General features: G+C 39.2%; 2 protein-coding genes across 3 annotated transcripts; both read left to right on the forward strand.

Annotated features, from left to right (window-relative positions):
* The first annotated feature begins 151 nt into the window (after positions 1–151).
* On the forward strand, positions 152–15,407 carry FH (fumarate hydratase). Of its 2 annotated transcripts, XM_080339839.1 has the most exons (11): positions 384–493; positions 3,443–3,840; positions 5,404–5,538; positions 6,296–6,406; positions 7,531–7,707; positions 8,294–8,476; positions 9,468–9,633; positions 11,428–11,631; positions 12,753–12,880; positions 14,525–14,678; positions 15,255–15,407. In XM_080339839.1, exons 2-11 carry the CDS (start codon positions 3,796–3,798, stop codon positions 15,395–15,397), a joined length of 1,446 nt encoding a protein of 481 aa, XP_080195965.1. In that variant the 5' UTR covers positions 384–493; positions 3,443–3,795; the 3' UTR covers positions 15,398–15,407. The 2 variants fall into 2 exon arrangements, with proteins under 2 accessions (XP_080195964.1, XP_080195965.1); XM_080339838.1 differs by lacking the exon at positions 3,443–3,840 and having other exon boundaries at positions 152–493.
* Positions 15,408–15,903: 496 nt separating this feature from the next.
* CHMP5 (charged multivesicular body protein 5) lies at positions 15,904–26,590 on the forward strand. The gene is made up of 8 exons (XM_080339285.1): positions 15,904–16,044; positions 21,035–21,139; positions 21,884–21,930; positions 23,485–23,578; positions 23,659–23,730; positions 24,885–24,993; positions 25,376–25,488; positions 25,988–26,590. The coding sequence occupies exons 1-8, from the start codon at positions 15,976–15,978 to the stop codon at positions 26,036–26,038; spliced, it is 660 nt and encodes a 219-aa protein (XP_080195411.1). The 5' UTR covers positions 15,904–15,975; the 3' UTR covers positions 26,039–26,590.
* Positions 26,591–26,649: the final 59 nt, after the last annotated feature.

The raw sequence follows: 26,649 nt of genomic DNA on the forward strand, positions 1-26,649 counted from the left end.
CGCTGTTCCCGCGGCAGAGGGCGGGGGCTCCGCCGCGGCTTCGAGGCTGCTGGAGCGCCGGGCGGGGAGGAGGGGCTGGGGGGCGGGGTCTCCCGAGGCCGGGCGGAACCTGCCCTGGGCGCCCGGGCGGGGGCCGCACTCAACCCGCCATTGCGCAGACGCCGGCCCCTCGGCCCCGCCCGCCACTGAGGCGGTTCTCCCGGGGCTGGCCGCCCCTCGCCTGAGCGCGGCTCCCGCCCGCGGCAGCCGATTGGCGCGATGCAGCCTCTGCGGTGATGGATGCCCCTACTACCTTGACGCTCGTCCGGGGCGGGCCCGCTGTCCCCGCCCTCTCCCTCCCCGCGGCCGGCCCCCGGCGCTGCTCCCCGCCGCCCTCGCCATGCACGCCTCACTCCGCAACTGCCGCCGCCTGGGCTGCGCCGCTGGACTCCTCGCGCGCCAGCCGCCTCCGCGCGCCGCCGTCCGTTGGGGCCCGCTGCCGCGCGCCGCCATGGTGAGCACCCCGGCGGGGCGGGGGGACGGGGGCACCGGTGACCTCTAACTGCCGCTGCCGCCCTGACTCCTCCCCCCGCGCCCGGCCGTGATCGCGACCCTCGGCCGCTCTCCCCCTCCCTCGTTCCTTCCCACCACCGACGGAGCAGCGGACGGCAGGGGGGAGCCGGCGGACGCGCTGCCTGAGGGAACGGCGACTGCCGATCGGGCCAGACGGAGGGCGGCGGGCACTGGGGCCTTTAACCGGGGTGTTTCCCCGCGGGAAGGGCACCGGGAAGACGTTGCCGCCAGCCCCGGTCGGTCTTCCGCTGCCATTTCCCTCTTCCGCCGGGGAGGCTGAGGGGCCTGTCTGTGCCCAGCGCCTTGCGGCGGGGCGCCGCAGATTTGCAGCCCAGAGGTGGTGGTTGCGCCCAGGGCCCGGCTGGTGGTATCTGCAGCGCGCAGCTGTCCGGGTGCGCTGCACAGGGGGTGAGATTTACGTTCTGAGTGCGGCCAGGCTGACAGGAAAGGTGCTACTGCAGGACCTGCTGTGACACAGCTGTGGTGTGCGGCAGCTTCTTCCACAGAAATGTCATGCCCTTTCTTAGAGCTGTTGAGCTACCAAAAACAAAACAAAACGAAAAAAACCTGTATCCCCACAGAAATGGAGGTATCTGGAAAATCTTTGAGACTGCCTGAAAACTTAAGAGCTGGTAACGGCCTCTTGTTCAAGTATAGTCAGTTGATTGTCAGGCTGAAATGCAAGTGTGACTTGTTTATTGTGTGCGGTTCGGTGTCGAAATGAAAATGCTATTTGAATAAGGAAACCTGAATCTCAGTGTTAACACTTAGTTTGTTGCATAGAAACTTTAGTCTCACGTGCTTTAAGTTCACTCCTTAAAACAAAGAGGTAACTCAAGACTCAGAAGAATTCCAGCAGAAAATGAGATATTTAGGATTTGATTAGTTAATGTATTAATTTTATTACTTAGTTTACTAAATTAGTTAATAAATTTAACTAGAACGTTACATCCCAGTCTGTGATATTTATTATGGTATGCAAAATTGCATTAAAAACACAAGCTTCCAGATGAATGAGTAAACTGCATGGTGAATGAAACGCACCTGTATAAGAAAACCTTTGTCAGAGGAGACCATGTAACTCATAAGCAATTGGCCTGTCAGGTGGTTCCCTTTTTTATTTTTCTGTTTGGCATCATTCAAGAAAAACATTATGAATCACGGTCTTCATTCACTTGCTGAAGACCCTGTGTTTATGAAAGGCTGTAGTCTTACATGAAATATATGTATTTTGATCTTTGTTGGTCAGAAATATGACCTGTCCTGTAAATAGACAGTATTAATTGCTTGGGTTTAAATAACAGCTGAAGTTATAGCAAAATGTCCCTCAGTGAATCTGGAACTCAAGTAGCCCTTGAATTCTTACAGGAAAATTTTTATGTTCTTATTTCCAAGAGGACCACCAAAAATGTACCAACAAGTTAAGTTAAAAACCAAACAAACAACATGCTATTTTTTGATGCTTGCAGAGATTTTTTCCTCAGCAAGAGGTGTTTTGGAACCCCTCATATAGACACAACCAAACATGCATATTTTGCTTTGGTATGACTATTGTGTTACCTTAACTTGGAGCCAGGTTGCACAAGATGTTTTAAGTGGAATTGTCGTCATAATGGTCCTTCAGCTGAATGTTGTAAAATATTTGGTTTCGGTTTCTAAAGAGTAAATTTCAGAATTTGTGACTCCGCATTATAAAGGAGAAATTACAGTTAAAAATGGAAATATTCTTCATCTGCTAAAGGAGAGCAGTTGAACACAAATTCTATTTTCTGCTGGCCTTTAAAGATTGGTTCTGACATGCTAAAAATGATGATTCTTTGAACTGAAATACTTACATACAAAAGTTGCTGCATCCTTAAATAAGAATGTAGTTTTCCATGGGAAACATTATTGCAGCAATTCTGCCATTTCAAAATTTGTATTGAGTTATGGTGCAGTCAGTTTGAGCTGATTAGTTCCCTGCAACAGGGCAAAAGCACATACACAGGAACTGGGACCTTCAGCTCATAAAGCTACTCGTAGGTCAATTCTGTCTAAGGGAGTGGGAGAAGGATGGTTTTTTACATAAAAATTCAGTGCCTTCTGCAGGCTGCTACATTAATCTGAAGGTAATGCTGAAGTTTAGTTACTTAAGTAGGTATGAGAAAATATCACTTTGCTTTTTTACCTAATGTCACCTGTTACTTTGTCAGCAAATGACATTCAGCTTAAAGTATGTAACCCTGTTAACTTCATTGGAGTTTATGGATGTGGAATCAGCTAGGGAAATTATTTTTTTCGTAACAGGATTGTGAAAAGGTACTTGCACGAGGAGGTACTGATCCTATTTATCTTTGTTTCACCATTATTGACTTTGGAATTATGTAAGTTTGAGGAATCAATTGTGCAATCACTAGTTTTTTTGTCTAAAAGGCTACAGGTAGTTTAACTTTTGGTGATTGAACTAGTGACAATGTCAAGAGCTGAGCTTGGAACTGAATTGGTTCTGCTTATCCAGCTGTAGGAAAAGCTTGACATTGGCTGCTTACACAAGGTATCCAAATATCAAAAGCAGGGAATTCAGAGGCATCAGTGATATCTTTTGTTGGAATATTAATATGTGGACACCCACCATAAAACTGACAAGCATTCCTATTAAAACATTTTTGGTAGTAAGATACCAAATAAATGTTGACTATGTTCTGTTCTGTGCTAGCATGTAAATGAATTCTAGGTGATTAAAATAGGATAAAGAGGATTAAAGAACATAGGAATGACCTACTAGTCTGCACTAAGCTTTGTATTCATGTGTGGTCAGTGTCTGGGAGAGCATCAACCACAACACAAGGTGTGGGGAGCAGGACAGCGATGTGAGAGCTCTAACCCTTGCTGTTTGTGGGCTGGGCTGTAGTTTCTCCTAGGTCCCATGCATGACCTACTCTGCAAGAGTGCCCTAAGCAAGTGGAGCTGGAGTGTCTGATGGCAGAGCTTGGAATGCTGTGTAGGAGAGTAAAAAGGCTGGAACACTGCCCCCCATGCCACTGCCACCTGCAGCTTGACATCTGCCATGATGGGGACCTGGACTGGCTGCTGCAGAATGTCAGTGTTGCTGGAGAGAGTGTTCTGCCCAATACCTGGCTGTGCTCCTGTCCAAGAAGACCAAGTCTCACCTAGCAAGGAGCAAACAAAGCAAGAAAATAGAGGAGCAGTCTGGCTTCAGAAGTGGACACCTAGGGAAGAGTGAGAACTACACAAACACACACAATGCCTTCCTCTTACTCTGACCCAGAGGATTTTCCCGAGTCTGTGGTTTGTATAATAACCCAGTTTAGATCTTACTTCCGAGCTTATCTCGCTTTCCCTGGACTCGTGTGGACTTCTTGCAACCACAGTATCAGTTGGCAAGGAGTTCTGTCAGTCTGCTATTGTTGTGAAGAGCTGCTTCTTTACCCTGCCTTTAAACCTGACTCTTGCTAGCCTAACATGACTGTTTCATGTATGGGAAGAGACAGTGAGCAGCTAATGCCTGTTGCCATTCTGCTAATGCTTTTATTGACCTCAGTTTTCCTTCAAACTCCAAGTTGTCTCTTTTTATAATGAAAAAGTCAGTTGGCTTAAGAAAGCTGTTCCCTACCTTTCATCGGCCATATTGCCTTTCTTTGAAGTGTTTCCAATAATATGCTTGTTGAGCTAAAAGAACCAAATCTGCAGAAAGACTTCAGAATCTAGATGACCCATGGTGGCACAGCAATATTTCTTCTTGTATCCTCTGCTTTTCTTCATGGTTTCTAACATTCTGCAACACTGACTTGATGCGCTGAAAAAGCTGTCCCCAGGACTCATCCCTGAGGGTCAAGGTTAGGTCAAAGCCTGGCATTGTATGTACCCTACTCATGGAGCTGGGATTGTTTTACTCCATCTATGATTAAGACTTTTAAAAGACTTCTTCCCCTTTCTGAAGACACTGCAAGAAGGTAATCTCCTTGTCTGGGGAAAGATTAACACCTTCCTCACAGAAAATTGGGACTTTGGCCAAGGCATGGCGGGAGGAAGAGTAAACTGCTCTTGCTTCCTGGCTATCCCATAATCTCTGCAGAGCTGCATGCGGATGTGATCACATCATCACAAATGAATGGGCTCTTTCATGAAAAGTAAAAAATTGCTGTATGTCAGCTAAAATTAATTTGCCTTTGTCTGTGTTAGATAATAATGCATGCTAGGTGTATATTTGATACAGAAAACTGCCTTACAGCATATTACACAAAGTATGTCTAGATGCAGCTTCCTCATGTTGCACAGGTAGGGCAACTGTGTTGTTGGTTAATTAGGCTTAAGAAGATACTTAATTATCAGTAACTTGGTACTGAATTAATCAGTTGCTCCCTTACCTTCTATCCCATGTGCAGTGTGGATTTCAGATAGGGATTGTGTTACATGTCTGTTGCCTGGGTGGATGCCACCTGAATTCTTACTGTGCTAGTTCTTCAGTTTGGTTTTAACAAAACATCAGTTCTGGAAAGTGTAAGAGAAGTTACTAATTCTTCAAAAAGAAGACACTAAGTCTTTTGTCAGGAAGATGTGTTTTGTGCAGTGGGCAGTTGAGGTCTTAAGTCTTGCAGTGCTGCCTGTCACCAGCAGGCCAGCTAAACTACACACATTAGTAGTTGTGACTTCTGGTGGGACAGGTACTCAAACTAGAACAATGTCTTAACTTCGAAGATATAATTAGAAAAATACCCATGACTAGCTATGTGTCCTTGTTTTTTCCCATTTCTTGTGCATTTTTTCTTAACTGTATCTTCTTTCAAAAATGGTGTGCTGTTGATCAGTGTTTGAAATACATTTTTTTTTTTTCATTTTCCTTTTCCATAGTCCACTCAAGAGGCTTTTAGGATAGAATATGATACCTTTGGTGAACTGAAGGTCCCAAGTGACAAATACTATGGTGCTCAGACTGTAAGATCTACGATGAACTTCAAGATCGGAGGTGTTTCAGAAAGAATGCCAGTAAGTAATTTAAAGCTGTGTTCATTTCTTCTTTTTAAGTGTGTTTTGGACGTGAGACTGAATACCTTCTTGTCAGACTTTTACTGGGAATATGAGCAACTTTGGATTTTAATTAAAGGTAGAAATTTCATGGCAAGATATTGTTCTGTGTTAGAAATACTTTTTGTTTCATTTAAATAACCTGAATGATGCTTTTGAATAATTATTTTACTGTGTTGCTTAATTTTTTTAATAACCAGAATGAATAAAAGTCTTTCATTTTTCTGAAGATGAAAGACTGAATAGTTTGTTATAGTATAGCATTATGTACTTTGTTATTGAAGATGTTTAGTGTAGCAGCAGTTGATACAAAGTTACCTTTTCACATGTAGCTGTGCATAGTGGATTAGTGTGCAAGTACTTTGTCAGTTTGCCCTCAAAAAGGCTGTTTTAGAAATAGAACCAGTTCTCCTTTTTTGTTCATTTTAATGCATGTAATCTGTTTTGCTACACAAAGCATACCTGGATTTACAATGAAAGGATGAGGTGTGTATTGCTTTCTATAGTGCTTGGATAAATGTCACTGTTAATGGGAGCATAGGCATTGTGACCTGATTGCTCTTTGGTTTGGTTGATGGACTACTGCTGGATTTAAGTTCAGAAGGAGTTTGGCTTAGGACTAGGTCTGTGCTATAAGTTCCGAAAATGCCCTCTGGGGAAACAAAGAAGCAAAAAAAAACCCCACCACAACATATTTAAACTTATTCTTGTGTCTCAGGTTCAAGTTATAAGAGCTTTTGGCATCTTGAAGAGAGCAGCTGCTGAAGTAAATCAAGATTATGGTCTTGACCCAAAGATTGCTGATGCTATTGTAAAGGCGGCAAATGAGGTAGGAACAAACTGTTCAGAATACTAGAACTTGCATTATATTTTTGTTAAGCTTTGCACAGGAAGTCTGGAGGCTGAGGGAAGACCTCTTTCATTTCTCAGATTGTTAGAGGAAAGCATTTATTGGTAGTAAATTTTGTTTATTAGGTTGATAAATCACTTAATACAATGTTTTACTATTTTACTTCCTACATTTATAGAAATAGTACAATGTTCAAACACATTTTGATACTTAAGTTATAAAACCAATGTAAGTTTTGGCCTCTATTAAAGACTACTCATTACTTGCATAGTGGTGACTTTTACCAGATGAACAGTATGAAAAAACTTAAGAGGGGAATGGAATCTTGGTTCATTCAGCTAATGTGAAGTTTCACATGCCAAGCAAAGCATTGTCATTTTGGAAGTCTCCAATCTCTTAAGCAATTGCTGTCATTAGTGTTCATGATGAAATTGTGCAGCTGCTGAGATTAATTTCTTAGGAGAAAGCAGTGCACCCATGCTGTGAGGAGTTTATAAACAGATAACTGCTGTCTGAAAACTGATATTTCTGACACCCAAAGGATGCTCATGACCCAAGGAAATACACAACGCTGGATCACTACCTTGAAGCACCTTATGTGCTGTGATTGAGAAACTATTTAAGACATTTATCTTCCCCAGGAGATCTCACTAATCTGAACAAATAACTGTGGAAGGGAGACCCAGCATGCAGTACCTCTAGTCCTACTCAAGAGGATTAGAATCCAAATTGCTTTAAAAATTGGGAAGTAGGGGGATGTTTTTAGACTTATGAAATCATCTGCATTGTTTGGGAAATGGAAGGTATAACCTAAAAGACCTTTTAAAAATATTTTCTTTCGATCACTGTAGAACATGAAATAAAATTAAATATTCTCTATTTCAGAATTTGGCATCTTCAAAAAGTGTAGCAAAAGTTTTTTGTCCTTTTAATATCTGATATTATTTGAAATTCTCAGTTACTTTAGTGTAAATTCGCAATTGTTACATGTATATTTACAAATATAATGGAGAACATTCTTTGAATTATGACTATAAAATTCTCAAGTTTATGCTTTGTTTTGTTCCAGTAGAACAACTTTTCTCTCTCCTTTTCCATTATAGGTAGCTGAAGGAAAGTTAAATGATCACTTTCCACTGGTGGTGTGGCAGACTGGTTCTGGAACTCAAACCAATATGAATGTCAATGAAGTCATCAGCAATAGAGCCATTGAGATACTGGGGGGCAAACTGGGGAGTAAAACCCCAGTACATCCAAATGATCACGTTAACAAAAGCCAGGTTGTTATACTCGCATTATATAACTTTTAATGTCAAAAGGCTTTTTTTTTTAAGTTGCCTTATAGCCACTGTTTAGATTAAAAAAAAACAAAACAAAACAAAAAAAATTCACTCTTAATACGTTCTTCAAATTAGCTGAAGTTTAAGTCACTGATTGGGTTGTATCACTGCCTGGTATTTTTTGCTTTCTCCATCTCCTGGGAATGGATGTAACGTTACCAAAGCAACACGTAGGTGTCTTAAAGTCACCTACAGTTGCTTTAAAAATCATCCATCTATTTGTTACCTCTCATAACTACTTTAGCAAATATTTTTCTTTTTTTGGCCCCAGTGTTGTTGTGAACAGTCTACTCATGTAGTTAACTTTCTGTGGGTATAGTTATAAAAACTTGACTTTATCAATAAGATGCTGTACTGGAGTTTAGAAGATTTTATTATTCCTGCAGATTGACTTGTGGAACATTGCTAAGTTGCTTTTTAGTTTCTTCCTGTGCATAAAATAAAGAAAATAAAGCCATACCTTTACATCCTACAGCAACAATGGTGGGAAAAGCTTGTAAATAAATTTCTTGAACTTCCTTCACAGAGTTCAAATGACACTTTCCCAACGGCAATGCATATTGCTGCTGCCCAGGAGGTTCATGAGGTGTTGTTACCTGGACTAAGGAAGCTACAGAATGCACTTGAAGCAAAATCCAAAGAGTTTTCCCAAATCATAAAAATAGGGCGCACACATACACAAGATGCTGTTCCACTTACGCTTGGACAGGTAAAAAAAAAAAAATTATGCATTTGTTTGGAAAATTATTTTGAATATATTGGTGGAAACTGAGGCAAACTTGAGGAGGCCTAAATCAAATTGAGAGCTTAAGAGAAATAGTAGGAAAGTGGCTGACTCTCAAAGTATTTTCATCTTTATTGGAGTTTGCTGGATGCTGTACTCTAATTACTGCATCACAAATTTTCTGATTTCTTTTTCCATATGTGTTTTACTTCTAACAATAGTAAGATATAAATTATTTTTTAAATCATATTCCATTGCCAGATATCGTGATATATCTATTACAATGGCATTGAAAGGAAGAAGGTAGTTAGTCTGTAATCTATAAGCTTACATAAACGAAGTTTTGCCAGCACACGTCTACTAAGTATTTGGAACAAAAATCCTTGATATATGACTTGTGTATATATATATATATGTGTGTGTGTATATTTATATATGTGTGTGTGTGTATATTTATATATATGTGATAGCAGACATTTGTTGTCATATTATCAAGAATGGCTTATATTACAGTAATCTGGTAATTTGCTTAAATGGAACTGATAAAAGTCCATGTAAACTTTGCTTTTTCAAAGAATGCGCAGGTGGGTTCTTCACTAACTAAAATTTAGTGAAAAAATACTCTAATTGTACTTTGAGAACAGTAATTTAACCTGTGATCTGATTTACCTTGGATTCAGATCCTGCTAAGTACACAACTGACATAAAAGACAAGAGAAAGATGCATTGTGAATACATTTGTATATATGCAGGCTGGTTTTATGTGTAAATGTTCATACTGTGCGAGCAGTCTTTTAATATATGTACCTTTTCCCTCTTAATGAAAGCACACTAAGACCTAGCATCTGTGTCAAAGTTCATTGCTTTCAGGTTTTTAAAGAAATAAGTCCAGTCATGTTAAAAATCTGAGTAATTCTAGATGCTTATTCTTGGTTGTTGTCTCTGTTCCTTTATTCTCTCCTCCTTTCTTCCAAAGGAATTCAGTGGCTATGTGCAACAAATTAAATACGGCGTGGCTAGGATTGAGTCAACCATGCCAAGAGTGTATCAGCTGGCAGCTGGTGGGACTGCAGTTGGTACAGGATTAAATACCAGAATTGGCTTTGCTGAGAAAGTTGCTGCTAAAGTGGCTGAACTGACAGGTGAGGAATGATATTTCAGAGTTATCAGTAAAGCAGTGTATGTAACATACGGTCAAATTCAAACGAAATCTTTGTTTTCACAATTCTCATAAGCTGCTCAAATTGTCTTTATATTTTAACAAACAACTTTCTGTTAGTGTTGTATTTTATATGCCTTGTGCTTAGGATTTTTGATGGAATGTATTTTTGTAATTATACCCAAGGCACTGAAAGTGACAGAAATTAGCAAGGCTTATTGGAGATGGGTACAGTTTCAAGCTTCTATTATTAGTCCAGCATGTGTCTTGACCTCTGCTCCTGTGACTCGGTTAATCTACAGTGACTTGGCACAAAGGAAGAAAAATTTAAAAAAAAAGACCTCCCAAAGCCACTGCCTTTTTTTTCATGTGAAAGTAAAACTTAGCTGTCTGATTTTTTATGCTGTCTTTATAGATTTAATTTATAGAGCCACAGAGTTTTTTGATCTGTGAACCAGTTCTTCTGTGTCACAGTATTGATTTTCAAAATGTCCCCAAAATGAATGCCTATGTCTCTCACCTAAATTTGATGTAAAACCCAAAACTGCTTATCAGCAGTATTTTTGTTTTAACAGAGCAGTTATTTGCTGTCTCACAGAGGGTCAAGATTTTCTTGTACACTGACAGGGAAGAAGTAACTTGTCATAAACAACAGCTGCTGAGAGGCTGTATAGGGCTTGTTTTGGTGCCTGAGGAAGCCATTGGTGGTGGTAGGAAGCTCTTCCACCTGAACACTAGTGGGATGCACCACATGGGCAGGTTGTAGGAGTTGAAAACAAGTAGGGCAGACTACTGAACTTCGACATGTTCTTATGGGGGAAGTTTAGTGGCAAGGGCAAAATGGAAAGTTTGGAATGATCTCTGCAACTGAGAAGGCAGCTGTTGCAATTCAGAAGCCTGTGCAAGTTGGGTGGAATTTGGTGTTTGTCAAGAACTACAAAACCTGGTAGAAATTTTGCTGTTTTTCTAGCAAATGGTGTTATGCTACTCCTATTTAAACTGGCAATGTAAGCCCAGATCAGTAGTGTTGTGGGGCAGAAGTCCAGCCCACAGTCAGCATCCCTGCATGCATCCCTCACCACTGGTAAAATTCTGCTGAGACTTTTCTTCCAGGGCAAAGCCCTGAAGAGATGTTTTTTTGTTAGGGAACCTAGCCTTAAATCTCAGGCATTTAATTAATGTAAATAGAGCTGTTACTTCCATTGCTCCTGTGCTCTTGCTGTTGGCAGCAGTTTCAGGCATCCTCCCTACTCTGAATCAGCCTTCTCATATTCTGTCTGGTTTGTTGTTCCCTCGGATGCGTCTTTTTTCTTTAAGTAGCTAATTCCATTGTGATTACTTTTTATATATCCTAATGTCTGCACTGTGCTGCAAACACCTCCATTTTCGTAACTGACAGAAAGCATCACAGAGATTGACAAACAAGAATCTAACTTGACTTAATGGAAGAAATAGAGAAGTTTGGGCTAACTTGTAAGAGATTATTGACATTCACATTTGTGGTGCAAAGCAATGCTTAGTATGCAACACAGCATGAAAGCCTGAGATTTGCACCTTTGTTGTGGGTAGATGTTCAAATTTAATATTATTCTGTATTTTAGTGACTTTCAGATTTATCTAATCTGTTTAAGAAATATGTGAGGAAAAGTCTAGAGAAGAGAGGTGATCTTACAGTGTTAGTAACTTCTTCTTCTTAAGCTAATTATGTGCTTGATTATCTGTTTTATGCTTGCAAGGAAGCGCTTCACAGGTTTAATATTTCCCCCCTTCCCTCTAGGTTTGCCTTTTGTCACTGCTCCAAATAAGTTTGAAGCTCTTGCGGCTCATGATGCTCTAGTTGAACTCAGTGGGGCTATGAACACAGTGGCATGCAGCCTGATGAAAATAGCCAATGATATTCGCTTCCTGGGTTCTGGACCACGCTCTGGACTAGGAGAACTCATCCTGCCTGAAAATGAACCAGGAAGCAGCATCATGCCAGGTATAGAGAAAACGTACAGAGAAAAATTGCCTGTTTCTTTTGTTTTGGGTCTCTAACTCTTGTGGTGGTGTTTGGTAAATATCTGTTAAATGTTAGTAAGTCCCTGATTCAACACTTGTGTCAGTTTTTATCTTCTGCCATATTATACCAAAATTTGTGTTCATAAAAATATGTGTTTGCATGTGCTGTGTGTTGGCAAGTATGTAGGGGAGAGTAGTATCTGTGAACATATGACTTCAGTAATACAGGCATACTTCGCAAAACCTTTTAGAATTGCAAGATCTCTGCAATTCTTATATTAAGGTTTTTCTGAAACAAGCTTTAAATGATGTAATCTGTGATGTGTAGTAATATTGTAATGTAAATTGACTTCTATATTTTCTTCCTAGCCTGATTAGTGTTATGTATGCACATTTTTCCTTCTGCAATGATCTCGTTGTAGGGGAAGTTAAGAAAGAAATGAATAATATTAGTAATCATTCCTTGCCCTCAAAGTATGTATATTTGAATATTGTATATCCAAAACTATTCTAAGCATGTTCTTCCTGTATGATAAATTATGAAAGAAACAGGTTGTGATCATATCTGGCTTTAAAAAAAAGTAGATAGTAAATGTTCTTATTAGTATTATTTCTAGAAATTAAATCAACTGTAAAACTTCCTTGTTGGGAGGCTACTCTATTTTTTTTTTTCCTGACAAAGTCAACATAGTATACGAATTCTATTACAAAGTAATAGAGATTTGGTAGTGATTTACCAGAAACACTCACTTGCATGAGTAAAGACAGGTTACAATCTCTTTACTATTAAGAACTGTAGTAATTAACAGCTGGTTAGCTCATGCACATTTGATCCAGCGCTCAAAGTCTTGGTATATTGCTAAAGCACCTATAGCTGCTTTAAAAATCCTTGCCGAATTATTGGAATAGTACGGACAATATCACTTATGGAAATTACTTGTTTTCTGTGGTGCACACATACAGATGAGTAAGATGTGTTAATCTTCTACAAAACATCTTCTGTTGAATGTGATTTGGTAAATGAGGAAACTATGGGTTTTTATTTGTTTTTCCTTTCCTCCTTCTTCTTTGGTAACCTTTTTCTGTCCCTTCCACAACCAGGAAAAGTGAACCCTACCCAGTGTGAAGCTGTAACCATGGTGGCTGCCCAGGTTATGGGAAACCACGTTGCTGTTACTGTAGGAGGCAGCAATGGACACTTTGAACTGAATGTTTTTAAGCCCATGATGGTAAGTTCATAAAGCTTTAAATATCTAGGACTTTTAATATCATTGTTTGTACAATGAGATAACTCGTGGGTAAAAAAGCCTCAGTGAATATTTGGTCAATACAAGTGCCAGAGAAGCTAATAAACTGTCAGAACAAATTTATTATTTCGTATGGTAAGTCCTTGTTATTTTTAGAGGGAACTGGCAATCTTTTTTACATGAAACTATCTTGTGCAGATAAGCTTTTATCTTAACAATGTATGCTTATCATCAGTCTAAGGAAGCAGAGAGAGAGGAACACAAACTGAGATAAAATTTTGTCCAAAGCCAAAAATAATTTAGTATTTTAGCTAAAAAGGAAGATCTTTTTTCTTTAGCAACTATCTGTTACTAACTTCTGTTACTGCTGAATACCAAGGAATTACATTCTTTTGGCAAGGGAGCAATTGTAAATGATTAGTCTTAGATTTAAGTATTTAAAAGAATGTCTACCTTCTACAGTGTGAGTGGGATATCTCAAGATACATACTGCTGAGTCTGTATATTTAATTTTAAAAAGTCAAGTTAATTGAGGGTTACAAATCACTTTGTACAGAAATTTGGATGTTTTGACACCATGTCATAATTCTTATTGTCGTCTTTGGGCTATCTATTCTTTTATTTTTCCTTAAAACCAAGGAGGAAAAATAAATAGAGGCAAAATTGAGGCAAAGAATATAAACAAAAGCATCAAATCAGAGGGTTGTAGAGTGTATAAGATGCTAAAGGAATAGCACAGAGGTTAGGGTAAGGATGACAGTTTAAAAAGAATTGAGGTGACTTGCAGAAAAGATCATAATACTAAATAGAAAGAAAAGGAAAGTTTTTGAGGTTTTTTGTCTTGTTAGAAATAAGAGACACAAAGGAAACGGCATGTCATGTGTTACTTTTCTTCGTAGCCTATACTAACTGATACTGCTTTTTTATTATGCTAGTTAGAAATGATTGAAAGAAAATTGAAATCTTATAATAAAAATCAGTATTTATCTCTTCCTTACTGTGTCTGTACTTTAATGTTCTTTTTGTTTTGGTTTGGGTTTTTTGTTTGTTTTTTTGTTTCATTTTGTTTTCCAGTAATCTGAACATATTTCTTCTAAGTACATAGCACATGGTTTTGAAAAGGAAAAAAATAAATCATTGAGCAGCCAAGAGAGGTACCTATACAGAAGATAAAGTTTGGTAGAAGCAGACACCTCTCAAAAAAAAAAAAAAGTGGCACATTATGGGTTGTCAAAGTAGAGCACTAATGACAGATGTTACTGTATTTTATATTTTCAGATGTCTTCCCTTGATTGGTACCTGAGGAGGGGAATGATGGTGACTCAAATGCCTTAACGTATTTTTTCCTTGGTTATTTGTGAACTGTTGTAACAAAATTATTACACATACTGGGGTCGTCTTTCTGCAAGGGTTCTTCTGCTGTTGAATGCTTTTCACAAATTCCTCCAGATAGGAGTGACTGAGCTTGCCCTGCTGAAGGAGGAGGCTGCACAATTAGCTGTGCTCCTTTTGTACAGACTTGTAAAGGAGTGGATATTGTGTGTGGGGGACACTGGTTGTGAACAGACGTGCCAAACTGCAGCTATTGATGTCTGAATGTAACAGTATGTTTTTCTTTTCTTTCAGATCAAAAATGTTTTAAACTCCGCAAGACTTCTTGGCGATGTTTGTGTTTCTTTCACTGACAACTGTGTAGTTGGAATCCAAGCCAATACAGACAGGATTAACAAACTCATGAGTGAATCTCTGATGTTGGTAACAGCACTGAACCCACATATAGGTAGGTTTAAGGATCAGAGACTTCTCAAAACATTATACTCAAATATCTTGCACTAATGTTATTTTGCACACGTTATTTGTATTGTCACAGTGTTTAGGAGACCAAGTTGTGGCTCAGGCCAAATGTTAATTTACTTTCACGTCACCAGCTGCTATTGCTGTTGAAAAAGACATGTCCTCCTTGCAGTGGCCATACCAGGGCATTATAAAAATAATTCTGACTAGAGTTAAAAAAAAGGGAATTGGGAGAATTTGTGGACCTGTTGTCCTGATTTGACTGCTAGTAATAAAGAAAAGTGAACGATTACACAATGAGATTTTTTTAAATGATAAAGTCATAGAAAACTTTTATCTAAATGCATCAACACCAGAATAACAGAATTTACCTTCACTTTAAGTAAGGAGTTGGTGTAAACATTTGATGTGCATTTACAGCAAATTGAGTTAAACAGCTATAGTAATATCTAGCAAATTAATTCTCCAAAGGCCAAGTGTCCCACTTTTTTTTTTTTTTTCCACCTCTAACAAATCTTCTGAAACTGCAAATGGCTAACTTATTTGTTTTGTTTTGTTACAGGATATGATAAAGCAGCTAAGATTGCCAAAACAGCGCACAAAGAAGGGACGACGTTAAAAGAAGCTGCCATAAAGCTGGGGTTCCTGACCTCGGACCAGTTCGATCAGTGGGTGAAGCCTAAAGACATGTTGGGTCCTCAGTAGCTTATGTACCCCCCCCCCCCCCAAAAAAAAAAAGTGTTCTTAATGTAAAAAATAAATAAAATGAAACAAATACCATATGCTTTTGTTTCATTTCTCATGCCCTAGATTTCATGGTAGTAATTAATATATGTTAACAATAATTTTTTAATAGATTAGGTGAACTGATTTTGTGGGGAAGATTCTACAGCTGTGATTTTATATATATATATATATATATATATATTTAAATATATATATTTATATATATATATATATATTTAAATATATATATTTAAATATATATATTTATATATATATATATATAAAATAGAAAATAGGTATAATGCCAATACTGATCTAACTGAAAAGGTGTTTCTCTAAGACTTGCAGCAACTATGAAAGCTGCCACACGCCCAGCCGGGCGTGTAATTGCACTGTGTGTGCTGAGGGAGCGGGAAGGCCGGAAGCGCGGGGCGTGTCGCTCTGCAAGTGCTTCCGCCTCCGCCGCGGCCCCGCCTTGGGGGCGGCCGGCGGTGGCTTCCGGGTCGGCGCCGCCGCGGTTACCGGCACCAGGAGCGAGACCGAGCGCCACTGCCGCCATGAACCGCTTCTTCGGCAAAGCGAAGCCGAAGGCGCCTCCGCCCAGCCTCACCGACTGCATCGGCACGGTGAGTACCCTCCCCGGGACACCTGACCCACACCTGGGCCGCCGGCGAAGGGCCGAGGCCGGTCTGTGCGCTGCCCGGCCCGGCCAGCGCCTCGGAAGGGACAGGGGAGCGGCGGGGCGGCCGCGGGGCCAGCTGGGGCGGTCGGGTGAGGCCATCCGGCCGCGGCATATCCAGCGGCCCGGGGCCCAGGCGCTCCTGGAGGGCCTGCGGGCCGTGCCCCAGCTCGTACGGGTGGGGGCTCGGGCTGAGCTGCTGCCCGGCCGTGCGCGGAAGTGTCGGTGTCCGCACCCACCCGAGGCACGGGGCGCGAGTGGGCGTGCGGTGGTTTGTAGGTACCGCCGGTGAGTATGTGTGTGTGGCAATGCAGAGCTGTGCGGCTATTCCTCATCGGGGTGTGGGTACATGGTTGTGTGTATACATATATATATACACACACACATATACATATACTTGAATGTATGTCGATACCTGCCTGTGCTCTGGTGCGTAGTGTTTGTATGTAACCTGGATAAAAGGAGGTTTGGGGGAGACCTTATTGCTGTCTACAACTATCTGAAAGGAGGTTGTAGCGAGGTGGGTGTTGGTCTCGTCTCCCAAGTAGCAAGTGATGGGAGAAGAGGAAATGGCCTCAAGTTGTGCCAGAGGAAGTTTAGGTTGGATATTAGGAAAAAATTCTTCACAGAAAGGGTTGTCAAGCATTGGAAAAGGCTGTGGGAAGGCAGTGACAGGGGCAAGGAAGCCACTCCCTCTGTCCAGTACAGAAGGTGGGAAGGCAAATCCCACCTTCTGATGAACATTCTTCAGTCTACTACAGAGGAGCTTGCTGTGGGGTTGATGGCAAAGTTGTGTACAGATGGGCAGTTGAGCAAGGCCAGACCAACATGTGATAGAAACTTTACAGCTGTTGTAAGGTTGTCTTGCCTGAAAAGAAGGTTAAGGAGAAGCTTTAATAAAGTTAATCTTGCCATTTCATAGCATTTTTTTGACTTTTAAGTTTGTGAAGAAAACTGTGGTACGTTTTTACAGCTCCTATACTAAACTGGTTTTAAAAGGTGAAGAGAGAACACAGAGGTCTTCTCTTTTTGTCTCAGTGGTCAACAAAGTCAGGAGAAATGGCAGTAATGGTTGTGGTATAAATGGAGGTTAGCTAAGGCTAACTAAGCATTGTTACTAGAACCTGACTCCGAAAGGTTTCTGTGGAGAATCACTATGTTCCTCCCAAAAGATCTATTTTGATACAAAGTGAAGAGACTCTCTAAGTTAAATATGTAATGCTTGTCATTGCTTCCTACACAAACCTACGCACATCGGTCTATTGTGTATGCCAGTGGCTGGGATGGGATGATAAGTGGTCATATGCCAGTCTGGTATTTTACTAGCAAAGAAGAACTGTATTGCTTTTTAGCAGTATTAAGCCCAAGCATAGCTCCAACTAGGTTTAGTTAGAATGGTAAATAAAACATGTGTTAGAAAACCAGGATTAGCTTTCCCATTATTACCAGTAAATGCTGTGGGATGGCTAGAACTCAAAAATCCATTCAAAATACTGTTATTGATACTTAAATTTGCTATTTTGGTAATATAAGCTGCAGACCAGGAAACCTTCTTTCCCTTATAACAGCCAACTCTGTAGTAGTCTGTTAGATTTTTCTGGGCAGATTTTGCCACTTCCAAGTTAATGGTGATTTTATAATGTTGAGGTAAATCAACCCAAAATTTAGATATGTCAGAAAGCCATCTTTACAAGGAGATTGTTTAAAGCCAGTGTATTTTTGAGGTACATAAAAGAGTAATTGAAACAGCTGCTTTGATTTGCAACACCAGGAATTTAGGATTTTTTCCAAAAAAAGGTGGTCATCAATGCCACCCACCAGGAGCTACATGCAGTTTTAATCCTCTTCTCGTTGTTTGTAATGACATTGCCTGAAAATTTGGTTAAAGAGACAGCAGGTTAACTGAAAAGCAGTTTCAGGTTTATTTTGTGTATGTGCTGACTTTTGACTTTGGCAACCCATGATGAGTTACAGGGTGGTTTTTAAGATATGAAATCCGGAGCCTGTGTTGGTCAGCTGTTGAGAGGTGAAGGGCTGGCTCCAAGCACAGCTCTTTGGCGTGAGGAAGTTTATAAACTGCTGTTATCATTACTGAGCTCTATGTTAGCTTTTGCCCTGTTTTGACATCTTTCAGTTTCTGTGGATGGAACTAAAATTAAAGACAGTTCTGTATACTGCTAATAAGCATGAGGAGACAAGTTAGAAGTTTATGAATTAACTTTTCGTGTCAATTTATGTGAAGTAATTCTACAATTTGGGAAAGACTTGCTGTATTTTCAGTTAATTTTCACAGTAGTGAAGTCTCTAGTATAAGTCCTGCTAAAGGACTAGAGATATAATGAAATTTTTTTCTTAAATTGCATGTCAATTATTACTGAAGAGTTGTGTGAGATCCTAAAAAACTTGCATTGCTTCTTTAGCTTGTTAAATTCAACAGTTTGGAGACTCAAGCAGCACCACTTCGGTGTGGTTTTCAATCTTAGACGCCTTTTGTTGCGCATTTTGAAAGAGTGAAATCACTTTGTAAAATCTTTTACCATGGTACTTCACTGGTAATTAGCCATTAAATGTCAGTAAGGAATTATTGTATTTGGCAAGCAATGATTAATGTTCATAGTTACCATTTGTTAAAGACGTAGATGACTCTTAGGCAGTAATTATGCCTATGTTTTGGATGTTTTCGCCTCTGTATGCAACAGTAGTATGACTGAACCCAATACACAGCACACAATATGCTTTTTTTCTGTGGTAAGAGAACAAGCACCAACTTAAGATATCTTAACAATTCAAGATTTTTGCATCTAAGGAGCTGGTTCTGTGGGATGACTAATGTGATGTGTTTGCTGAAGCCCAGGAAACACTTCTCTATAGTTTTCTTCAATGTCTGGTTACTATGGAGTTTGCTGGCTGGCTGTGCGATGTCCTCCTATCTCCCCACGGGGATGTTCCCACTCTCCCGTGCAGTTTCTGCTCACTGTAGCCGTGCTTGCCTCGACATTGCACTAAGTGGCAGATATTTTTTTATCCTTGCTGGCTGAGCACAGTCAGATGACTCAGAGCTGTCACGAGGCCGGTAGGAGGAAGGATGCATCAGGAACTGTGGCATTGGTATTGTTTTTACTTTTTCTTTTTGGAAAAAACACTCTGAAATTATCGGGGTTTTTTGAGTAGTAAGTAGGAAACATAGGGACAAAAGGCTGATAGTTATTACAATATTAACATTGTCTTATATGTGATGTTCATTTTTTTTTTTTTTAATCAAATGAAAGTACCATTTTCCTTAATAGGGATTTGGGATACAACCATCATTTTCTTTTGTTTAGATTAGGGTCCTTCTGTAGCAATGAAACATATCTCGGCATGCCTTATTTGTGAATAATAGAAAGCAGCTCTTCAAGTCCTAGTTCACAGTATCATTTTCTTTTTGATAAATTAGATCTGTTCTCCCCTCTTCTGTCCATTCTTGCTTTTAAAAGCTGAAGTCCTGTGTAATGTGTCTGTGAAATTTTTATATACTTAATCGATGTAGGAGGATGTGTCTCTGTTTCCTGCTAGTACTACCTAAAAGAATAATTATATATTGTAAATAAAGCAAATAACTAGTTTTCCCTGTGAAGGAAGCTGACCTCAAAGATGCATTAGCTGATGAAGATCTTGAGGAGGTGCTACACTTTGAACCTACAAGAGTTTTAAAATCACAGACATGTCTTTTTCTTGCTATTAGTGAAATATTTGTCATAAAAGAAAGCTTAATACAGTTTTTTCAATGCCAGCTGTGCCCAGGCACTTTGATGTCTTGTGTGGAGTGTTCATATTGCATGTTCTGCTCAGGATGCCTCCGGCAAATGCATGTTGCTGTCATAGAGCAGAGATTTAAAAGGATCATTGACACACCACAATGAAATTCCACAGAATTACACATGTTTAGCCACACTATTAGCAAGTCAGAATTGTAAATTTGCACTGATCAGTCTTACGCTATAATTGGAATGTCATTATATTCTAATCCCTAGAGAGGCTCCTTGGAATGAGAAGTTAATAAGCTTTATTTTGGTGTTTCCAAAGAAACGCTGTGATAGTCAGTTGCTGTTAAGGAGGCTTTTAAAAAATTTATGAATTTGTGTATGCTATTAGAATGATCTATACTCATGCTTGGTTAAGCAATTATCATCTTTAGCCCTTTTATGCAAAAGTGTTGAAGTATTTCTGTAATGACAGCTCTGCGATACACTTCGCACCAGGGCTGTTAGGGTGATTGCTGGAGGTTTCTTACTGAGCTGTGCAGCTACTAGTGGGATTTGGAGCAAAAGTGCAGTAAGAATTTAGAGTACCTGCCAGGTGGAACTGCTGTGTCCTGACTCCCTTTATGGGAAGTGATGAGAAAAGTGTCCCTCTGACAAAGAAGTTAGGCACCTTTGAAAAATATTTGTCTGGGATTCTGAAATGCAACCAGTAATCCAAGTATCCTTCTGAAGGATTAATGTTCTCTGTCCACCAAAAACAAATCTCTATCCTTGCTGAACACATCCCTGTCCCTTTTGCACTTCCCCTGTATCTGCCAGTGTGGTACACTTACATTTCTTTTTTTTTTCTTTTTTTTAATTCCACTTTTGTCCTTGACACTGTATGTTATCAGAAATTCCTGAACTGAGACAGTGGCTTGAGTTGGGGTGCAAGGGAGCATCTCAAATTGATGAGAACAAATTATAGTGGCAGAGCTTCCTGCAACCTCAGCATGTTTCTTGTGCTCCTTTTAGAAGGTGTTTCACTTGATTCTGGTTTTGGATTCTCTGCAAACTTTAAACTGTTTATAAAACTGCTGAGTGATGAAACAGTTAGAAGCATAATAAAACTCAGGCTGTTCTTTTTATTGTCCAGTACCTGAATAAAACCTTAATTTATGTTTTTCTGTTTGTTTTTTCCATCATGTATTAAAGGTGGATAGCAGAGCTGAGTCAATTGACAAGAAAATCGCCAGGCTTGATGCAGAACTAGTGAAGTATAAGGATCAAATGAAGAAGATGAGAGAGGGGCCTGCAAAGGTAAGATTCTTCTGTGGGACTTAAGCATGAGAGAATGTGACTCATGCTTCTTGTGATGTAGCGAGGTCATTCAGCCAGTTCATAGGATTCTTAGAATTGCGTCTTACCCCACTGGTGGGATATAAGATCCTGGAGGATTGTTTTCATTCTGAGGCATCTCTTAGATATGCATATTTGAACAGTGGTTTAATTGGTTTTTATTTATTCCAAAGTGTAATATAGTTCCTAAGTCAGAAGTAATTTGCTTCCCTTCTTCCTTCTGTTACCTGAATTAATTCTTCTAGAAAGCCTATTTTGTGCATCAGCCAAAATAAAAAGGTCTGCACTATGGAGAAATTAAATAGGAAAACCCATTTTTGGCAGGGGATGAACATATAATATAAAATGTACCTAATAATAAACATAATTTTTATAAACACTATTGTTAAAAGTACCTTCTGCAATATTATTTGATGCTGACCACTAAAGTGTGTTGATGAAAGATGTTTCTGATGGATTAAGCTTGACTTTCTAGTTGTCTTGTTAAAAAAATATCAAAAGCCAGAAATTTGGAAAGTATTTTCTATTGGAAACTTTACATACAAGCCTATTTGGTTAATTATTAATGCAGGACAAATGCTGAATGTGACTATTGTTAAAGTCTTTGCACTAGTAACTGAGGAATCTTTTGGAAAACTTGTATGTTTGAACAGTATAATAACAAGTAAAATATTTTTCCTAATGTAATGATATTGTGCCTTTCAGAATGCAGTAAAACAGAAAGCATTGAGAGTGTTAAAGCAGAAGCGAATGTAAGTTCAAACCTTTGTCAGTTTGGGATTAACAAAAGCCTGTTTTCTTTAAGGGGGATGTCATACTTCTCTTTCCAGTACTCTTGTATTCTTTAAAGAAAAATGCTGAATAAGCTAGCCAGCATTTCAGAAGCATCTCCTTACAGATTTTGTGTCAGCATATTTGTGTTTTATTTGTATATGAATATTATATAGATTTGGACTGGGACGAGCTGACCTAAATCTGCTCTTTATTAAAGCTATGCTTGCCTCCTAAATTTTCTGAGGGAGTGCCCTATTTTATATTATTAATTGATTACTATAAATTGTGTACTTGATGACCTTGGTCTGGCTTACTGGAAATTTACCCTTTTGGACTTCAGCACATGTAGCACAGGTAACTGTGTTTATGCAAAAAAAAACCAAACCAAACCAAAAAACCCGAATGGACAGGATACATGATCCTGTGATCTGGTCTAGGTTAGTACGCTGTCTTGAAAAGTGTCCGGCAACAAATACAAAGGAAAGAATGTCAGAACATGGCAGGTGTTCAGGGGTGCTTCACTGTAGTACTTTATAATCCCTGAACTGCGTATCTCTTAGGTGCTATCTGAGCCAAAGCTCATATCGTCTTGTATTTCATATCCCTCAGATGAACTGTACCTCTGCAGACTTGCTTAATTGCTTGTTAAGTACTTATTTGTGAACTCTAACCATCCAAAGTATCCTCTGGTAAGGAATGCAGTAGTTTAGTTAGACATTGTGAGAAGGGCTGCTTGGGTTTGGTTTGTGTTTGGCTGGTTTTGTTTTGGCTATGCTGCCTGCTAATCTTACTTGATAGTTGTTCTCCTATTTACAGTCACTGGGCCCCTCGTAACAGGCCATCATCATATCCCTCAGTTATTTCTTTTCCATCTTGTTGAACAGTAATATATTTAGTCATTCCTTGTCTGGGAGCTGTTTTGTATTTGGATCATCCTTGTCTTGCAGACCTGCTGTTTGAAGAGGGACTTGTTCGTGTTTATGCTTTTGTTTTTATGTTTAACTTGATATATTTTACATTTTTGATGGGATACAAGCTTAGCTTTGAGAAGGAGGATTTCTTGATTTTTAAATTCTCCCTTTTGTGTTTGGTTGGCCTTAATGATTTTCTTTTGCTACCCTATCATCGTCTTCCTTTGTGCCCTACAGAGACACAGTGCAAAGCCACTGTGGTTTGGATAACCTGTGTCTCTTCCATTCTGCTTACAGCATTAGTGAGCAATGGCATCCATCTCTAGCTTGTAGTGATTAGATCCTCACCTGCTGCGTAAGCCTGTACAAATATGGTATTGCCATCAGTTAAAACAGCAGCTTAGTTCAGGAGTACCTTCGTCAACTTGAAATACACAGAAATGCATAATGGCCACATTTTAGGAAGCTGTTTTTTCTGCTGTGATTGTTTACAATATATTAAAAAAATAATCTGTTCCTGTATTTAGACTACTACTGCTGATTTTTTTTTTTTAATTAAGCATTTCTTTGGCAATAAATAGTGTGGTGTTTTAAAGCCATTATTTGCATTGTTTTTAACAGGTATGAGCAACAGAGGGATAATCTGTCACAGCAGTCTTTTAATATGGAACAAGCTAATTACACTATTCAGGCACTGAAGGATACAAAGACAACGGTACCAGTATATTAATCTCACATTTGTTTAACTTGTGTATGCTACAACAGATACAAGCATGTTGTTTGACTCTATTCTAGGTTGATGCAATGAAACTGGGGGTGAAAGAAATGAAGAAAGCTTACAAGCAAGTCAAAATTGATCAAATTGAGGTGAGCTTCTATAGCTTAAATTATTAAAGAACCGAAACAGTAATGAGTAGACTATGTAACTTCAAGGTAAACACACTGCTTTAGTTCACATGAGATTGCCTCCCTTTTTTATGAACAGCCATCCTATGGCCTTCTTGCACTGATTTTTGTTTCCTTGCTGGGCTAATATTTAATCTCTCTCTCTCCTCAGCACTTCAGCGTAAATGTTGGTGAATACTTCCTGCTATGCCTTTTTTGTCCTCCTTTTTCTGCCCCCTGCCATGTTAGCAATATGCAGATTAGTCCTGTGCTACCCCAGTTCAAGGTAGTGCCTGATTTAAAACAAAACAAACAAAAAACTCAACTAAACCAAAATAACAACAACCCCAGAACACCCACGAAAAAAATCCCCCAAACAATTTAATTTCAAGAGGTCTGCAAGGCCTGGCCTTATGTTCAGTAAATGCAGGTGAGGGGTGGGTGGGCGTGTGTGGAAAAAAAACCACACCAAAACCCAGCAACAACAACAACCAAAAATCAAAACACAAACCAACCAACCAAAAACCCTGTAACATCTCTAAATATAATTTAAAGTATGCTGCACTTAAACTCTTATCGAATGCCAGTGCTGAATTCCTGTAAGTTCTCTTTCCTATGCTGTTTTTATATATGGCCTGCATTGTAAACCTTTAGGGAAGTATTGTCTCCGTACTTGTACCCAAGTACAGTGCCAGTGGGGTTGCTTAAGTATCTTCTAAATTTTGCTGTGGCACAACTCAGCCCAGTGCTAATTCTCCAAATAGTAGATTTAATTTCTCTAGATTTCATACTCTTCTGCTTTATCAGTATAATGCTGAACTGTGGGTAATTTATTAGAGGCTTTCAATTTGCACTGAAGAACAGTTAAAACAAAAAAACAAGAGAGTTCTGCAGAGATGTTGTTTCAAGGTTCCTCTCTACTGTATACATTTATTATCATTCTAATAGTTAAGGCCACATTATAGTACTGCTTGCATGTGTCTTGACTTGTATTAATGCTGCTTCAAAAATTATTTATGCATTAAAAAATTTGAGTGCCTTGTATGTTGGAATTATTAAACTGAATTCGATTAAGCTCTGATAAATTTAACTTAAACTATTAAGTATAGACCAGTTGAAATTGTTTCTTGCTCCAGGACATACAAGATCAGTTAGAGGATATGATGGAAGAAGCCAATGAAGTCCAGGAAGCACTGAGTCGTAGCTATGGAACACCAGAGATTGATGAAGATGACTTGGAAGCAGGTTAGGAAGATGGAGGGTGATTTTTGCCTTACTGGATGTAAAAATCACCATACAGTGATTTTTAATTTCCTTAGTCAAATACTTTAAGTGTGTTTGGGGAAAAAAAAAAAAAAGGTTTAAATCACTTTTTTAAACATAAAAGCTGCATTTCCTTTAAGAGCAGTAACAAGAGTATGAGACAAACACGAGAGATACGCTAATGGAATGCAACAATGAAGGAAAGAAGTTGCTCTGTGTTTTGTGTCCATATTCCTGACTGATGAACAAGAACAACTGTTTCTTTTCTGTTTTCTCCTGTTTTCCTGTTTCTCTGTAAGAGCAACTTTTCTTTTGCAAAAGGAATTTCTTGCATAATTTTTCAACCAACATAATTCAATTTCAGAACTGGATGCGCTGGGTGATGAGCTTTTAGCTGATGAAGACAATTCCTACCTAGATGAGGCTGCATCTGCTCCAGCAATCCCAGAGGTCACTCCTACTGACACAAAAAACAAAGTGAGTCCTTTCCTCTTTGAAGGGAAAATATATAGAGAGGGGGGTTTTTTTGTTTGTTTTGGGTTAATCACATTTATGGTGATTGCTTGATATTTGGAATCCTTAATATTTTAAACAAAAAAAATGTGCCTAATCTTTTATGTATTTTGGATGTTATATATGAGAGAATACAATATACTTAATGCTCTTTATAACAAAGAGCTAAAACGGCATTTTATAACTCCTGTCTAACATTGTCAGACTGTGAGTAGAATGTGTATGTAACATTGCAGCTCCTAGTATAGTTATTCTTAAAAATGTAAGAAAGTCTTCTATATGTTTGCTTTTGGGGCTTTAATAGAGCTTCAGAATGAGGAAGAACACCAATGCTCTTATTTTGATCCCAGCTGTCACACGGTGACAATTACAGATACATCACTTTATAGAAATTGTCAGGAAACTTACGTGAAATGTTCTGGTTGGTGGAGAGTTGTTAACCCGTTGCTTCTTTTTCTTACAGGATGGTGTACTGGTGGATGAATTTGGATTGCCAAAGATCCCCGCTACATAAATGTTTCAAAAGCACAATGGATATACTGAACTACACTTTACAAATCTAATTAAGATTTTTTTTCTTTTTTTTTTTTTAAATCCTGGAGAACTTGTCCTTCCAGTGTAACCTTAATATCACTACATCCTAGAATGCAATATGGACGGCGGTGTTCTTTCTTTGAAGAAAGTTGTTCTGCTACTGACCTTTCTATTAATGGGAAATCTGGCACAATTCCCTTGAGTGGAAGCAGTCAGTCCAATGGGGTTTCATTTCCGAGTCTTATGGACAAAGTGATCGGTGAAGAGTAGTGGTGGCTGTGGATAGCTGAGCTTTATTTTGACTTTGTCATTATGTTTCTCTTTCTCGAAACTAAGATTGTATGTTGCTGCTTGCTCTCTGTAAAATAGCTCCCTTATTACTATGCTTATTTGATAAAAGAATTGAAAGTGATTTTTAAACTACTGCAGTCTTGAGACTTTTATGCCATCGCACTTGTAACCGTATTGGCAGCTGTAACAATAGGGTTATTGTTGACTTTATGTATTCTTGGGAGACATAAAATCATGTGGATTAGCCCATCCGTTTGTGTGGCGTTTCTGGTAATTGATTTGGCCTCAACCCGCCCCCTG

Source organism: Nesoenas mayeri (genome assembly GCF_963082525.1).
Source record: "Nesoenas mayeri genome assembly, chromosome: 2".
Classification (NCBI taxonomy): domain Eukaryota; kingdom Metazoa; phylum Chordata; class Aves; order Columbiformes; family Columbidae; genus Nesoenas; species Nesoenas mayeri.

Bases quoted from the DNA above. Each gene is read 5' to 3' on its own strand.
- CHMP5 (XM_080339285.1), top strand. From the start codon at position 15,976: ATGAACCGCTTCTTCGGCAAAGCGAAGCCGAAGGCGCCTCCGCCCAGC. The intron at 16,045-21,034 runs GTGAGTACCCTC...CATGTATTAAAG, and splicing joins TCACCGACTGCATCGGCACG to GTGGATAGCAGAGCTGAGTC. The intron at 21,931-23,484 runs GTAAGTTCAAAC...TGTTTTTAACAG, and splicing joins GTGTTAAAGCAGAAGCGAAT to GTATGAGCAACAGAGGGATA.
- FH (XM_080339838.1), top strand. From the start codon at position 380: ATGCACGCCTCACTCCGCAACTGCCGCCGCCTGGGCTGCGCCGCTGGA. The intron at 8,477-9,467 runs GTAAAAAAAAAA...TTTCTTCCAAAG, and splicing joins TTCCACTTACGCTTGGACAG to GAATTCAGTGGCTATGTGCA. The intron at 11,632-12,752 runs GTATAGAGAAAA...TTCCACAACCAG, and splicing joins AGGAAGCAGCATCATGCCAG to GAAAAGTGAACCCTACCCAG.